Here is a 16,152-nt window from a genome sequence, read left to right as displayed (position 1 = left end):
TCTGCTACATAGCAAACTGGCAAATCCTTATTTGTATCAGGTGTGTTTGAGACGGTTTGAGATGTCACTTGAATCAGAACATTAATGATTTTTGATCAGTAGATAATCCATAGTTAATCCATTATAACTTGTTTGCCTGTTGACATTAACTAAGGTAGCCATGTTCTGATGTCAGTGTAAAATACATTTGTCAAATGAAACATGGCTTAAGACCCATTGTCTCCCAGTGTGGCAATATGATATTCTCTCAGCGGAAGTGCTTAAGCCCACGTCTGTCCACCTTGAGCCTGAGTTTAGCTCTACCAATGACAAATCACTATAAAAAGAGCTAATTACTTATTGTTGGGTCCCTCGCAGAGCTGGTCCCACTTATCTTTTAAGGGTGCAGTTCCCAGGCCTTCTACCTCACATTTTCAGCTTCGTTAGACCTCCTGTTAATTTAATCCTTTTTTCTCTAACAGTAAGATTAAGTAGCGTGTACTGAGTTAATACTGACAGGGTTTAGAAACATAAGGCTGCTGTATCATATTTTCCAGCAGGCTTGTGCAGTCAGACTACTGTAGGTGTGCAGTTTTTCACAGGCTGACAAGTTGATTGGCCTAACAAACAATTGGGGTCAATATTACATGCTTCTAATATGTCACTTGTGTTTGTGTCATGTAGGTGAGTTGTAACCATGCGCTGCCTGGCTGCTCGGGTGAACTACAAGACCCTGATTGTTATCTGCGCCCTTTTCACACTCATCACCGTGTTGCTGTGGAACCGCTGCTCCAGCGACACATCCCTACGTTTCCTGCCCCGCGCTGCCTTGGTCGCTCCAAGTCCTAGAGTGGGTGACGCTAGCATCAGCAGCCAGCAACACCCTCCACAACCTCCAGAGCCCCCACCTGTTGTTGGGGTTGTTGGTGGGATCAGGTATGAAGAAATTGACTGCCTGATCAACGATGAGTCTACTATCAAAGGCCGACGAGAGGGGGGAGAAATCTACCTGCCCTTCAGCTGGATGGAAAAGTACTTTGAGGTGTATGGCAAAGTAGTGCAGTACGACGGCTACGATCGTTTTGAGTTCCAGCACAGCTATTCAAAGGTTTACACACAGCGTGAGCCCTACCACCCTGATGGAGTCTTCATGTCGTTTGAGGGATACAATGTGGAGGTCCGCGACCGTGTCAAGTGTATAAGTGGAGTGGAAGGTAAAACGTTTTTACTGAAATTCATCCTAGGACATTCTGAGAATATACACCTATGTCAGATCTTCACATAGTTGTGCTTACAGTATGATGTCCACACAGTCAAATCATTATGCATCTGAATATTAATATTTTTTTTTTACAAACGCACAAGTTCTACTGTCAGTTTAGATACTAGAAGAAAACCTAACTACTGCTACTCAATGTAAACCAACAGTCTGTTGCATACACCATCAGAGCAACATAGATTGAGCATATGGAGACCAAATTCGTAGTGCCCAGTGTATGTGATGATTGATTAGAGTTTTGGTTGAGCTTTTAGGTGTTTTAATGAATCCCATGTCACTGAGAAACATGGGGTTTATTTAATGAGGTCTAGTTCAGTGAAGCCCTGCCTTGTGAATTCTCTCTTTAATCTCTGAGTAAGTGAATCCAGGCTTAATTAACAAGGTAGATCAGATTTCATAAGCACCTACTCAGTCTCTGCCACCCGTTCCCAAATGCTATTCTTAAACACTGATTTGTGTCACGTCTGTTACACTTGTATCTTTTCTTCAGTGCCAGCATTTCTTTGTAGAGATATCTATCTAGCTGCATGTCTGTTAAGTGAGTATGTCTCTCTCTCTGTTCCTTCACAGTTTGAGTTCATCCTCCAAGTTTTTGTTAGTTTGTTTAAGGTTCTTTCTAAATAATTGCCAGGAAGGATCGATAGCTCACTTTAAAAACCTATTAGTTGAAACCACGTTCTCATCAATATAGTTCAGTGCCCAGCTCGCTTGAAGAAGTGGCCCCATAATACTTCAAGGCAAATCAGATTTTACCTGTATAGCCCAAACCACAAATTTACCTCAGGGGTCTTTACAATCTGTACAACATATAGCATCCTCTGTCCTTAGACCCTCAAATTGGATAAGGGAAAAACCTTTTAATGGGGAAAAAAATGGAAGAAACTTTAGGAAGAGCGACAGAGGAGGTGTCCCTTGTTCAGAACAGACAGATGTGCAGTGGATGTTGCGTGTACTGAATAGATCACATAATAGATTTACAGTATGGACAGTCAGAATGACGGAATTGTATATTGCATGGATTGTCAACTGGCAGTCTGCAGGCCACATCCGGCCCACCAAAGGTTTCCTTTCAGCCGGCAGTATATCAATGAAATCAGAAAATATGAGGAGGAAAGAAATACATTCTGGTATTTAGAAGATAAGGATAGTCACTTTTATTGGCCAAGTATGTTACACACACAAGGAATTTGTTTCTGGTACAGAACCGAGGCAGCCATCTGCGGCGCCAACTCAACCAATGGCTCTAACCATCGGGGGAACTTGGGGGTTCAGTGTCTTACCCAAGGACACTTCGACATGTGGACTGCAGGCACTGAGATTCGAACCTCCGACCCTCCAGTTGGGAGACAACTGCTCTACCCACTGAACCACAGTCGTCGGCGATATATTTTGTTTTTGTTTTGTTTTTTGTTTTTCAAAACCCCCAGAACATTTGAGGGGTAAATAATTTTAACTGCCCTCAAATACATGCATTCAACCCTCAGGCTCTAAAGATCCATCTGTCATTAGCAAGTAGCCTACACAACCCGTTGCAGGAGTCAGGTGTACCCTCACACACTTGCAAGCAAGCAAAGTTTATTTATATAGCACCTTTCTAAACCTGCGTTACAAGGTGCTTTTCAGTAAAACATAAACAAATAATAATAATAATAATAAAGATACCTAAGACCAGATAAAACACATTGATACAGTAAAATAACAAGAAAAATACATAGTCAAAACAAATACATCAATCAATAAAATTGTCGAAGGCCCATGAATACAAATGCATTTTAAGAAGTGATTTAAAAACAGACAGGTTCCTAAGTGTCCTTTCTGAGCTTGTGCGCTTTTATACTCCAGAAATATATGAAGGTGCCAGACCATGTACAGCCTTATAGACAAACATCAACAATTTAAAATCAATCCGAAAACGAACAGGAAGCCAATGTAGAGAGGCAAGGACTGGAGTGATATGCTCATGGCGCCGTGTATTAGTTAAAAGACGAGCTGCTGCATTTTGGACCAACTGTAGTCGAACTGTAATTGAAAAAAACTGGGTTCAACTACAGACTTTATCTGTTCGTCCAGCTTAAGAGCACCATCAAATACCACCCCAAGATTTCTCACATGAGGCCTCAGGTAGGAGGCCAAAAAACTAGGAATATCAGAACCAGTGACACCAGAGTTACCAATTACAACACATTCTGTCTTACTTTCATTAATATGTAAGAAGTTATGTGATAACCATGCCTTAATGTCCCTCAGGCAATCCATCAAGGTCTGAAATGAGCTTTGACATTCAATGGCAAATAAATTTGAATATCATCCACATAACAATGAAAAGACAACCCATATTTCATAAAAATCGATCCAAGGGGAAGTAAATACAAAGAAAGGAGAACTGGCCCCAAGATGGATCCCTGAGGCACACCACAGTTCAAAGGAACAACAGAAGAAGAGAACTCATCAATATGTACAGCAAAACTCCTTGTTTATGTCACTATAGCAGTAGCCTGGGTTTGGTTTTAGTCACCGTGTGTGAAGTCCAGGGGTCTTGGGGGGTGTTTTTAAAATAACAATAAAAATATATAACTGCTTTGCTGTGTTATTTTGTGTGACAGTGTGTGTGGATTTGGCCGGAGCACACATCTTCAACACAGCAGCCCCTTGGCTGAAAGCAGGCCCCCGCACAAACGCACAATATAATTTGCACGCTGGTTTCCGGATAGGCCTTTATGAATGGAGTGTGGCTTGTGCTGCGTCCTCATTTAACATTTTGCTTTATTTATTTTTTCCACGTTTTCATTTAACATTAAACAGTTTAAGTAGGGTTATAGGCCTAGGTGTTAGTTCACACTTATACAGGGCAATAAAAATAACAGTAACGTAATTAGGCCTAAACCTTTTTTAGCCACTAGTCCAGCCCCCGTAGTGTCTGCTTAGAAAAACTTTGGCCCTCGGGGAAATGTATTTGATGGACCCTGGTATATTGTACATGAAGAACATGATCCAAGAGAATTTACCTGAAATTGCAAAAATAGATATTCATTATCCTTGACTGTCAAATGTCTAAAGCCACCAGGTAGAGAAAATAAATATTATCACACCAGGAATTCAAATATTCAAATTTGGGGCGGCTGTGGCTCAGGAGGTAGAGCAGGCCGTTGCCTAACCGGAGGATTAGTGGTTCGATTCCCGGCTTGTCCAGTCAACATGTCGAAGTGTCCTTGAGCAAGACACTGAACCTCCAGTTGCTCCCGGTGATAACACCAGTGAATGAATGTGTGAGCATTTGTGAGTGCGAATGGGTGAATGGCCAAGTAGTGTGAAAGTGCTTTGAGTGTGCTGTAAAGCGTAGAAAAGCGCTATACAAGTATAACAAAAAAAAAAAATAATACCGTTATCATCTGTTATCAGCGAAAATAAGAGAAATATAAAAAGGGGTTATTCATAGTTATTCAACCTCAGTCCTGAATTCTTTTCCCACTCAGGTCTAGAGATGTGATAAATGATGCTATACTCATTGGCATAGTGTCACATGCAGAGGTTAGCTTTATTACTAATGATAGCCAGTGTTTGCAGGAGCCATTTTCCAAAAAACATTTAGGTATTTTTGCAGAGACTGACAGTGCAATTTCTCACATTGATTTTTTTTTTCCACCCCCTTTTTTGTATTATGTGTTGACACAAATCAGCTTTTCTGTTCATCACTGAAACAGAACCACATAATGTTTTCTTTATAGTAAAATCTGTGAGATGTGTAATTCCACCACACACTCTTTTGAGCTGTAATCCTTGCACTGATGCAGAGAATACTGAACTGTGAGATAGGTCCGAAAGCCTGTTAATACATATGGTCAAATGTTTCTATTTAGTTTATATGATTTTTCAATGAATTGTATACTTGTGTAATTTGCATAATTTTTGTCTGAACAAATTGTACTGCGTTTACCCCTACTGTGCCCCTTTACAACATGCGTATAGGAGGTAACATATTGTATATAATGGGAAATGGGTCAAGAGAGGAATACAGCCGGGTGGTAGTATCTCTGGGCTGAGCAGCAGAGAGCCAAATTATTCTCACTTTCCCATTTCCTGCAGACTGTTTTTGTTAAGTACAAAACTGAGGAAACACATCTACACATACACACACAGTTTAGCAAGGTCCGTTAATTAAACCCAAGGCTCTTTGCTACTTAGAACTCCACATCCGTAAGCATGCACACCTTTCTTCAACTTTGCACATTTCAGTAGGTGAAAATAGCATTTCGTTAATTAGCCTGTCACAGTCAGAGGTACCACAGGGCTTAAACAAGGTCATGGGAGCATTTATCTCCAAACACAGCCTGCTACCCATGGACAAGTCGTTTAAGTGGAACCTTAGCAGCAGATAACTATCGTAATGGTCCTTCGATGTCACTGTAGCCTCTGCCTTATTCTGTAACTTCTCACAGAAGTCTAGCATTGGGCATCCGCTGCAGTTTTATAAATTTCTCAACATCTGTCAGTTGCTTCTGTAAGTGATACAAATGGGATGGATTTTTTTAGATTGAGAGACAAATTAGTCTGAAATTTACTGTCAGTCTTTGAATGCAAATGTATAATCTCTAGCTTTTTTTTGTATGGAATAAAATCATGAAAACACTACCGATACAACACTTATATTCCATTTCTTGTCGCATTTCCTGTAGTCTATGAATCACTAAGTAGCAGGAAGTGGAATATCCAGCTAAATAAGTATAGTATTTATTTGTTTCATGATATACTCTGCTGGAATACCAACCCATAATGCAAACAAAGCTGCATTAAGCCATTTTGGTCACAAGGAGACAGAAAGATAACAAACCTTCCTGAAACACAGCTCTGATAGACCATAGAGTTGTCAAGTTGTTATTTATGGCTAATGTCTTAGCAGAAAATTGTCTGCCTTACTTTGTAGAACCTGCATATACATAGCATTTCTCACCCAAGCCAAAAGTAACTTCCCGTCCAGAATTCACTAGCTCCGCTTTAGGCCCCATCAGCTTCTGATGAAAACATCTGGTCCTTTAGCTAATAACATGCTGAATATTGTAATCCAGCTTACTTTGGTTCTTCACAGTGAGATTATCTGAGCTTGTTTGTTTGCCCAAATATATTTTTATATTTTATCTTGATAGAAGCTATAAAGAGCTACTCAGCTGATTTGGTTGTGGTAGATAATTTCATCCAGGCGTCAACATTTTGCTGACCTGCTAGAGTTTTTTTTTTTTTTTTTAATTAGCTTTTAAAAGAAAGTGGTGGAAAAACTGCACAACAAATGATGGTGTAGCACTTTTGCAGCTTTAAATTCAGTAGGCTAAGAAGCTACTGTGATTGGCAGGACACCTAGTTTTTCCAGATTTCTTGAAAAGCCTGCTCCCGTCATGAAAATATGTACAGGTTTAACAGTCAACTCCACATGGGTTACTTAGTGTTATTCAGTGAGTGGCACAGTATAACATTGTTAGGATTTTGACAGTCATTTGACTTAAGTTGTCAAGGGAGATGCCAGTAACAAGACAAGCATGAAGAAAAGCCTGGCAAGAGATTGGAAGTATGTGTGTTTGTCTGGGGAGGTATGAGAGTTTGCCTGTGTTTAGATTTGTGCTCTTTTTTTTTTTTTTTTTTTTTTTAACAGATTAAAAGAACATATCAGTTCTCAATCAGGAATTGTTTGTGATGACTACTGCTTAAATGTGATATGTGGTACTGGTCCATGCCATGTACTTGTCCTTTTAAAAATGATCATTAAAATTGGATATAAATCCCTGCCCCATTAGTAATGATGACCAAACTGAAGAAAATACATGTTTCAGATGCATTACATGAATGTGTTTGCCATGAAGCTTGTTACTAGCAATTAAAAATAATAATAAATCAAGCATTTTATGCACCAGTAGCACTAATCTCTACCCTAAATGACTGGATGAAATAATGTAATTGAGTGGTACAGATAAAAAAAAACTCTGGATTTCCCCTCTGCCTGGCCTGATGGAAGAGTGCAGGGAGGAGGGACTGCTGGCACAATTTATTGATAGACATCTCACCTTGACTTTGACTGAAAGTGTGTGGATGGGTTATCCAGATAAGCTCTCTGCATCGGAAACACTGCAGGGATCAGCTGGAAATGTGCCTTGGGAGTGTAGCTGCCACTCTGCAGTCAGTAAGCTGTAACTTCACAGAGAAAAAGTAGAATAGGTTTGGTCAGTAAGCACAGACATAAAGACCACCCATCCACCACGTCAGGAACCTGGGTTCAGTCCTTAGCGTAATTGTTTCTAGCTATGGTTGGGTAGGCCACTGAATATAAATTACCAGCATTTGTGGAAAGGATCATGTCATTGTCACTGCATCTGCTCCTGCTGTTGTGTTTGTGTGGGAGTCCTGTGCTGAGGGGTTTTGGTGAAACTCCTCACTGACAGGTGAAATGTGACTTCATGTTTTAGTAGTGAGAAGCCCAAAGGTTAGACATTCAGTTTTCAAACTGGTAGAAAAGTTTGGAAAATTGTTAATGATCATTTAAAAAAGGTTTTTAACTATCACTTAGTAAATAATACATATGAATATACTGTATTAGTATCAATCCATCCATCCATGTCTTTTATTTTTGTATTAGGCAAAATATGTCAAGCTACATTTTATGTATGTGTAAAGGATGCACTATAGATTAAATAAGATTTATTACTATTGTACACACTAACCTTTTGGCTTGAGCCCTGAAGAAATTTTGAGATAAACAACAACGTGATCATCTCAAGCTCATTTTTCATCTCCATTTTAACATTACATTACATGCTTATTGCATACACAGCTAGAATAAAAAAACAAAACTCATGAAAGCCAAGATGATCCTTCTTTCTTTTATATCACTGAGCAACTGGACCCATACTTTTAGATTTTGGTACCAGATGGGTCCTTTTGGGACAAACAGCACAAATGGCAGCAAGGAAAGTAGAACGTAAGTGATCAGCTACGTGTGGAGCGGTGATTACTCTGAAAGAGGGAGGCACATTATCACCTAGCACTAATCTGAGCTTATTGTGTTCCTCTACACAGAAAGATGGGGTTTGGGTGGCACATGTGCTCTCTCTGTCACAAGGTCTTTAAGTGAACTATCTGTTAATCAGAGTGATTCTCCTGCCTGAGCTATTTCTGGCTGCATGAACAGAGAAGCTTGCCTGCAATGGCGCTTGACTTCCACTGTACCATCCAATCATTTATTATAGCTGGTGGGTTTTCTCAGAGCCTTTTTTTTTTTTCTTGTTTTTTGCTGTGACCCTTTTCTAATGTCTGCTGTGTCTGCGTTTACAAAATTGGCCCAGATTTGAATCTAAATGAATGCCATAGCTAGACTCATCAGGTTACTGGAAAGTTTTACTCTTCCTCTGTTTGGTATCAGTAATTAATTTGGACCAGTTTTACTGATATGACCATGGTGATAAACATTGTCTTTCTTCATGCCTTAATAAAACAATTATGACAACTGCCATACAAAAAGGAACTTGAAATAGATGGAAAAACTATAAAATAAAAACCTTTACATGAACAAGATGAGAATATAAGCAGAAAAATTAAAGGATTTCAGTACACTATAAAGGTAGCAATGAGAAAAAGACAGAAGCAGAAGCATAAGATTGCAGTGTCTATGGTTTCCTGCATGTAAAGAGGTCATTTTCTATATTTACTTATCATTGTCCTCACCCTCCCTCTTTCCACCCAGGTGTGCCTCTCTCCACTCAGTGGGGCCCTCAGGGCTATTTCTATGCCATCCAGATTGCCCAGTATGGTTTGAGCCATTACAGCAAAAACCTGACTGAGCGCCCTCCCCATGTGGAGGTCTACGACACAGCCAAGGAGAGAGATAGCCGAGCCAGCGCTGCTCCATGGAGCGTGCCAAAGGGCTGCAGTCTCAGCCGTGTCTACGACAAGGCCCGAGCTACCTCCGTGCGTCAGTTCAGTGTTCCAGGTACGTAAGCCTTCCATGAGCTCAAGTGGCCTCGGGGCAAGTGGCTTGTCTCCTGTTCGCTGCAGCTGTAGGAGGCTCAATATGCCAGTACACCCCCAGGACAGGATGATAGTCAGTGGTGAGTCACTGCCACAGAGTGAGAATACTGGCAGACAGTGTGGTTGACAGCGGACTCCCCACCCCACCCCTAAGGATAGGTTCTGATACTGAAATTGGGGGTGACTTAAAGAATCACCGACACAGCATCACACATTTCATCCAGTTTTGTTCAGATGTTCTGTTTATGCTGTCTAATTATTTGTTTTAATGCTTTACAATAGTGTATCTCACTCACGTTTTACAGGTTTTGATTTATTTTTATTATCAAATGCTTGCTTGACTAATGAAAAGGTGTTATAGATTTTTTGTTTTTGCATTGTTTGCATCAGTGTTTGTCAAGATTAATTTTTTTGTCTTTTTTTTTTTCACTCTTTCTCTGAGGTTTTCCTTATTAAATAAATAAATGCATTTTGAAAAGTCTTGTACAAAGAAACTCCCTAAAGACAAAAACTGATAATCAGTGTTATTTTCACTCCAGACGTCTACTTTTTACTATGACTTTGAGTTACTGAAACAATAACTGTTATCAAATGTTATCAGCGGCAGCCAGCTAACTTCAGTCCTGTTTGTTGGTCAAAGGACATCAGGTGTGCCAGATTCAGACTCCCATACTTTGGAGCTTGGAGTCCAAACTCCCAAGGACAGGAGGACGCGGTGCACTCAGTGTGCAACTGGAGCACCAGCGTCCTTGCTCACTGACTACATAAGTGAGATGACAACTAACCCTGACCACAGTCATCATGGTAGCTGCCTGCCAATTAGAGTTAACGTGGTCTGCTAGCACACTTCTGAAAACACCGGAGCACATTTCCAAATTGGTATTACTGGAATAGATTGAATAGACTGGAATATTTTAAATCTAGACGATTACTCTCTTGCCTGGAAAAAAAATATCAATACTCAATAGAGTTGCATAATACCAGACCTAGGACAGACATTCAGACAGAAATTCTAATAACTTTGAGCCAGGCTCAAAATCTCTGCCATTGTTTGATGCAGACTTTGAATTCGAACAATACTCTGTGACTGACATTTCAAAAGTCTGCAAGAGCACAAGCACAGAGAAGAACACGTATAGAAGGACCCAACAAAAGCTGTAGGCCGCTGTCCACTAGGTGTGCCCTTTAATGAAAGGTGGAGATGCCTCTTCAGTGGGACAGTCCTGATCATATCACATTTTCAGACATGGAGTCGAGTACTTAAGATAAAACATCTTTGAAAAGTGGGGCTTTTTTAGTAGCTACATTCATGGGAAATACTTGCAGTTTAATGCTACACTTTAATACTTGTCAGAAAATGAATGTCCTCAAAATGTTCAGGCCTCATGATGTCCTGCAGTGACATTGCTGATCTCTGAGTGGTTTAGATATCAAAACTATAAATAAAATCTGGCTAGAGATGGCAAATCTGGCCTGGTTTTACAGCTGTAAAGTGACCAAGGCCACCAGATAGTTGGCAGAGTTATTTTGGGGATTCAGAGAAGTCAGAGACTTTTTCCCAGTGCTGACTGTAAGCTGTCTTTATTGTCCTCTGATCTCCTGCTGATATCTCCAGGACTTTCTGTCCTCTGTTGAGCTGCTGTCTCCACTGCAATTTTCCCCTCCTCCTAATTCTTCTGCTGTCAGCCTCCTCCCATCAACAATTTCTTTTCATTTCACCACTCTACACCTTGTTGTTTTCTGTTCCTTACTCTCTCTCTCTCTCTCCATAGCTCTCTCTCATCATGTTTTCATCATCACTCCTCGGCACCCTCTCAGCATTGTCCATTAATCTTCCCCGTCTATCCCCAGATCTCAGTCTTCCACCTCTGTTTACTCATTTCCACCCACTTATCACTGCTCGGCCCTCTTGTGCTTTCTGAACATCGCAATGTTTGCACTATCCATTTAATTCCATATTCTGCTTTGTCATCTTGTCTTTGTGTCCTTCCATTTCCTCGTCTTACTCCCTTCTTTTAGTTTGGGTCTTTTTCCTCCTCTTACTGTATCTACTCAGTCAAGAGAAAATTAAATTAAACTAACCTTTAATTGTTGTTTCAAGTAAAATGTCAACAAGTAGATGGTCTTAGCTTTGTAAATTTGGGGATATGGTTTTGTTTGTTAGTAGACTGAACATACGTTTTGGACCTGTTGGAAGTTAAAATAAGCAAACTGCACTGTGTGTCCAGAGAATGTGGTACAATAATCACACACATGCATTGACTGTTGTCTTGTTGTTTAGACCTTTTGTATCTGCACATGCACAGTACATGTTGATCTCATATGCTCACACATGTATACAAGCCTGGTATTTGCTGATATATATCTAGCAGCATGTCATCTCTGTCTCCTGCCTTACTGCTAAACCACCAGAGAGAGCAGAGCAGAGGAGGTGGAATCTCGTATATATTCCCTTCCCATCCTTTATTGATGGCAGAGTAATCACGGGGCCAGAGTACAAATCCACTTACTCTCTGCCTTGCCTTAAGTAATGGATTTATGAGTGCATTAAAGAGCCGTAGTCATCCAGAGGCCCCTGCCAGACTGGCTCTCTCCTCCTTTCTCTTCCTGATCGACTGTCTTTGTGTCTCAGTCTGCATCGTCTGCTTCTGTTTTCTCAGCTTGTGTCATGTGAGATCTCTGTCTCTGATTCTCAGTTGTCTTCTGACTCTTGGTTCATTTTCACACACTCTGCTCTCAGGCTGGCTTTAAGGGCACTTGTGCAAACCATCATTCCATTACCTTCCATTTTTCTTGACTCCTACACACTTTTCTTGCCCTCATGCTTAGGGAAACCTTGATTAGAAAAGTTTTTTTTTATTATTGTTCAGACCAAGTAACGAGGCCAAAGGAGAGATCATTGCAGAAGCTGTTAGTGCTGAAGGGTTTTGAAATGACTTCAGAACAGCAGCTGAAGTGCCTGAACTTAACTGGCACAGAGGTGATACAGTGTTAGAGCATCAGTCACACTGTGGAAACTGAATGTCATCCGAGTTCCTATCTACAGTATGAGCCTTGTAGGGAAGAAATGTGGAGATTCCAAAGGAAAAGTTGTTGCAGTGATTCAGCTTCTTCTTTCCTGCCCTTATTCCATCTTGCTGATACTCAGTTCATTTCCTGTTTTCCCACTGTTTTCCCTCCTTTCCCCTCTCCTCATTAAGCCCAGTGTGCAGTGACATGATACACACAGCAAGACACTTCAGCCAGGAGTTACATGACTCTGGTTTTGACCACAGATTATTTCTAGGATTGCCATATTTATTGACTTGAGAATGGGACTACAGAGTGAATATTGGGAACATGAGTAAAAAGACAGCTTTCATGAAATGTACTGTCAAAGGATGGGACTATTTTCAGGGAGACTGTTAAAAAAAGGCCTCTAGTCAGTGTGCTAAAAATAATCCACTGTCATCCAGTATCAGCTTCTTAAAATCAGTCAAATGAAGTCGGGCATTTTTTTTAAATCAGATGCCAGGTATTGAATCAGAGCATATGAGTGGTGAGATTTTTCGCTCCAAGCTCACGGAGCTGTTCGCCCACTCCGTGTGTTCCCCCCCAAAACCGCACCAGGCCGCTCTGCTCATTATGGCTCAGCGCTCAACTCAGATTGCATCCTGCTCCACTGAAATTGCGCCCACTCACTGCAAAAAGGGGGGTAAATCTGCAAGTATTTCACTTTTAGCTTAAATCGTAGCCTTATATCCCAAAGTACTAAAGCACAACGATTACTTTTTCCAAATAGACATGATTTCAAATTACAGTTAGGCCCGTGTAACAAGGAATATAACACAGAGTCATATGTGAAATTCAAATGAATGGGCCTAATTAAACAAAAATACACAGCACACCTGTATGGCCTTTCAGCTTCCTTTTTAAAGTGCTTTAGTAACATTGCTGAGCTCGCAACGGCCAGTGTTTGCATTGGACAACTATGCAAGACACAGATGCATTCTGGGTCGGGCTCTCTGTGTGCTCTGTCTAAAATCCGCCCGCTCACATGCTCTGTATTGGAAACATGCTTTGAAATGTATTTTCTCCTGTAGTTGTGGTTCATTATACACTTTTTTTCCTCATCTACTGCATCTCACCCCCACCCCCCACGCCAAAAACCTCAGAGTCCTCAGAAGGTGTGTCCCTCCAGCTGAGTAACTCCAGAGACTTCATTCTCAGCTTGGACATCCGGTTTATCTCCAATGGCAGCATAGCCGTAATCCTTGAAACCACAGAGAAGGGCCCACCCTTCACTATCCACTACGTGACCAGCATGCAGCTCATCACCTTCAAAGACCGTGAAATCACCTACGGTATCGGGCCACGGACCGCCTGGAGCACTCTGACCCGAGACCTGCTCACCGACCTCAGGAAGGGCGTCGGGCTGTCCAACACCAAGGCTGTGAAAGCCACAAAGGTTGGTTCAGGTGAAACGTTTTTGGGTTCTGGATATAGCAAGCAGTTTGAAAACACCACCTTGGGCTTTAAGAAGTTACAACAGACATTTTTCACTATTTTTGGACATTTTATAAAAGAAAGTGCAGCTGGTCCACACACCCAAATCTTCTTTTATGCAATGTTTTTTCCTGCATGACATTTTATAGACAAAAAAAAATCTATTTATTGGGAAAATAATCAGCATATTAATCAGTGATTGGAAAAAAGCATTAGCTGCTGCCCTGAACTGGATCATTTATAATTAATTTCACACAAACACTAAAGCTGCATTTTCCCTTAGTGGTGTGGACGAAACGAATCACACGATGATTTTGCAGCATTATTTTTAACAGATTTTTAAAAAAAATTGTACATGTACAGTAAAGGTAACTATAGATTTTTTTTTTTTTTTTTTACTTTAAAATTTGTTGAATTAGGAATGCCACATTGTGAAAACTGACACAAAATAATGACATGTAAAGATGATATTTCAGAATTAATGCCAAATCTTAATTCCAGTCTTTTTTTTTTTTTTTTTTTTGTCTTTTTTTTACATCTAATTTCCTTCTCAGATTATGCCTCGACGGGTGATGCGACTAGTCCTACACGGACGTGGCTTTGTTGACAACATCACTATCTCCACCACTGCCCACATGGCTGCCTTCTTTGCTGCCAGTGATTGGCTGGTGCGCAACCAGGACGAACGAGGTGGCTGGCCAATCATGGTCACCCGTAAACTGGGGGAAGGCTTCCGGCCGCTGGAGCCCGGGTGGTACTCGGCCATGGCACAGGGCCAGGCTATGTCCACCCTAGTAAGAGCCTACCTCCTCACCAAGGACCAGGTTTACCTCAATGCTGCCCTCAAAGCAGTAGGACCCTACAAGGTGCCTTCAGCGCAGCACGGGGTCAGAGCTGTGTTCATGAACAAATACGACTGGTATGAAGAATACCCCACCACTCCCAGTTCCTTTGTCCTCAACGGCTTCATCTACTCCCTGCTGGGACTCTATGACTTGACTGAGACAGCTGGAGAGAAACTGGGCAGGGAAGCAGGTCAGCTGTTCAGCCGTGGCATGGAGTCGCTGAAGGCAATGCTGCCGCTCTTTGACACAGGCTCTGGGAGCATCTATGACCTGCGTCACTTCATGCTGGGCACCGCGCCCAACCTGGCGCGCTGGGACTATCACACCACGCACATCAACCAGCTACAACTGCTGGCATCCATAGACAGTTCTCCCATCTTCAAGGATGTGGTCAAGCGCTGGAAAAACTACTTAAAAGGGATTCGTGCCAAGCACAACTAGGCGCACTATCACCTGCACAGAGTCTACAGCTGAGGTGATGCCTGAGGAGTCGATGAATATGCTCTATGTGAGAACTGAATGGATAATCGAATGTGCGGTGGGTGCTCACATAATGCGTCTGTGTGCATCCTAGTTTTGGTCAAAGTTTAAGTCTCTAATGGATGAACACTAGAACTTTCTCGTGTGCTCTGTCGCAGGTTTTGTATTTTCTGCAGCACCGACTGTAGCTCTCTCTCTAGTGTTTGTAATTATGCACAGACCTAGTTTCAGAGTGTGAGTGTTTGCGTTCAGGAAGAGTGTGTGTTGTTTTAAATAAGACTAATTCTTTGATGCCTCCATCATAAGTCCCTTCTCCGGTTGTATTTTTTTACCATTACATCCCAGATTTGCAAAGTTTATTGATACAGATAACCTGTAAATAACAGAATATATTATACATTATTTCCAAGAGAATATTGCCAAACGACTAAAATCTTACTTACACATTTTGGATTTTAATTCTCCATTGCAATATTTTATCCCATAGCCTTCAAAACCTAAACACTTTAAAACATGATTTTTTTTTTTTTTTATTATTATTTTTTTTTTAAGTGTACCATGTTTAAGCTATTTAGGTGCAATGACTTTATTTGGCTGTCAGCGATTTAGAGAAAAGTTGAACAGTCAAATACTTGCGCTTCCAAAACAGTAGCTTCCAGTTCTTTTGTGAAGCCCTTTTCTCTCAAATAGTGAGAAATAGTAACAGATCATTTTGGGAGGGATTACATATATTGTTGTGTGGTCAGTAAGCGTGCTCCTTTAAATATTTTTCCTCGAAATAGAAATGTCATCTATTAGGTGCATCTGTCTGCTTGACATCATAATAATAATGATAACTTTCTTATTCAAATGGTTCCACGCCTGCATTTTAGGCCATGTGACTTGCAGTGAAGACAGCAGGTACCGTAGCATACCGCCATACTGTGGGTGTTCCTGTTACATTCACAGTCCTAAATGGGCCAACAGTTTATCCACCTGAGGCTACTGTAATACTGGTGTGGGATGTTTCAAGATGAAAACACTGTATGCTAGCATTCTTAGATGTAACCACAACCCGCTAAAAGTGTCTTTGTTGGT

At 41.0% G+C, this 16,152-nt stretch overlaps 1 protein-coding gene across 2 annotated transcripts in view; it reads left to right on the top strand.

The window, feature by feature from the left end:
• The window catches only part of glceb (glucuronic acid epimerase b), a 42,602-nt gene extending 27,019 nt beyond the window's left edge, over positions 1-15,583 (top strand). For both annotated transcript variants that reach the window (XM_020605836.1, XM_020605835.1), the window contains exons 3-6: positions 664-1,193; positions 8,982-9,227; positions 13,420-13,712; positions 14,305-15,583. In XM_020605836.1, coding sequence (XP_020461492.1) covers positions 677-1,193; positions 8,982-9,227; positions 13,420-13,712; positions 14,305-15,036 — 1,788 coding nt within the window. In that variant the 5' untranslated portion in view covers positions 664-676 and the 3' untranslated portion in view covers positions 15,037-15,583. The remainder of the gene's footprint in view (positions 1-663; positions 1,194-8,981; positions 9,228-13,419; positions 13,713-14,304) is intronic.
• Positions 15,584-16,152: the final 569 nt, after the last annotated feature.

Source organism: Monopterus albus, unplaced genomic scaffold (assembly GCF_001952655.1).
Source record: "Monopterus albus unplaced genomic scaffold, M_albus_1.0 scaffold72.1, whole genome shotgun sequence".
In the NCBI taxonomy this organism is placed as follows: Eukaryota; Metazoa; Chordata; class Actinopteri; order Synbranchiformes; family Synbranchidae; genus Monopterus; species Monopterus albus.
This window is presented reverse-complemented; position numbering and strand designations above follow the sequence as displayed.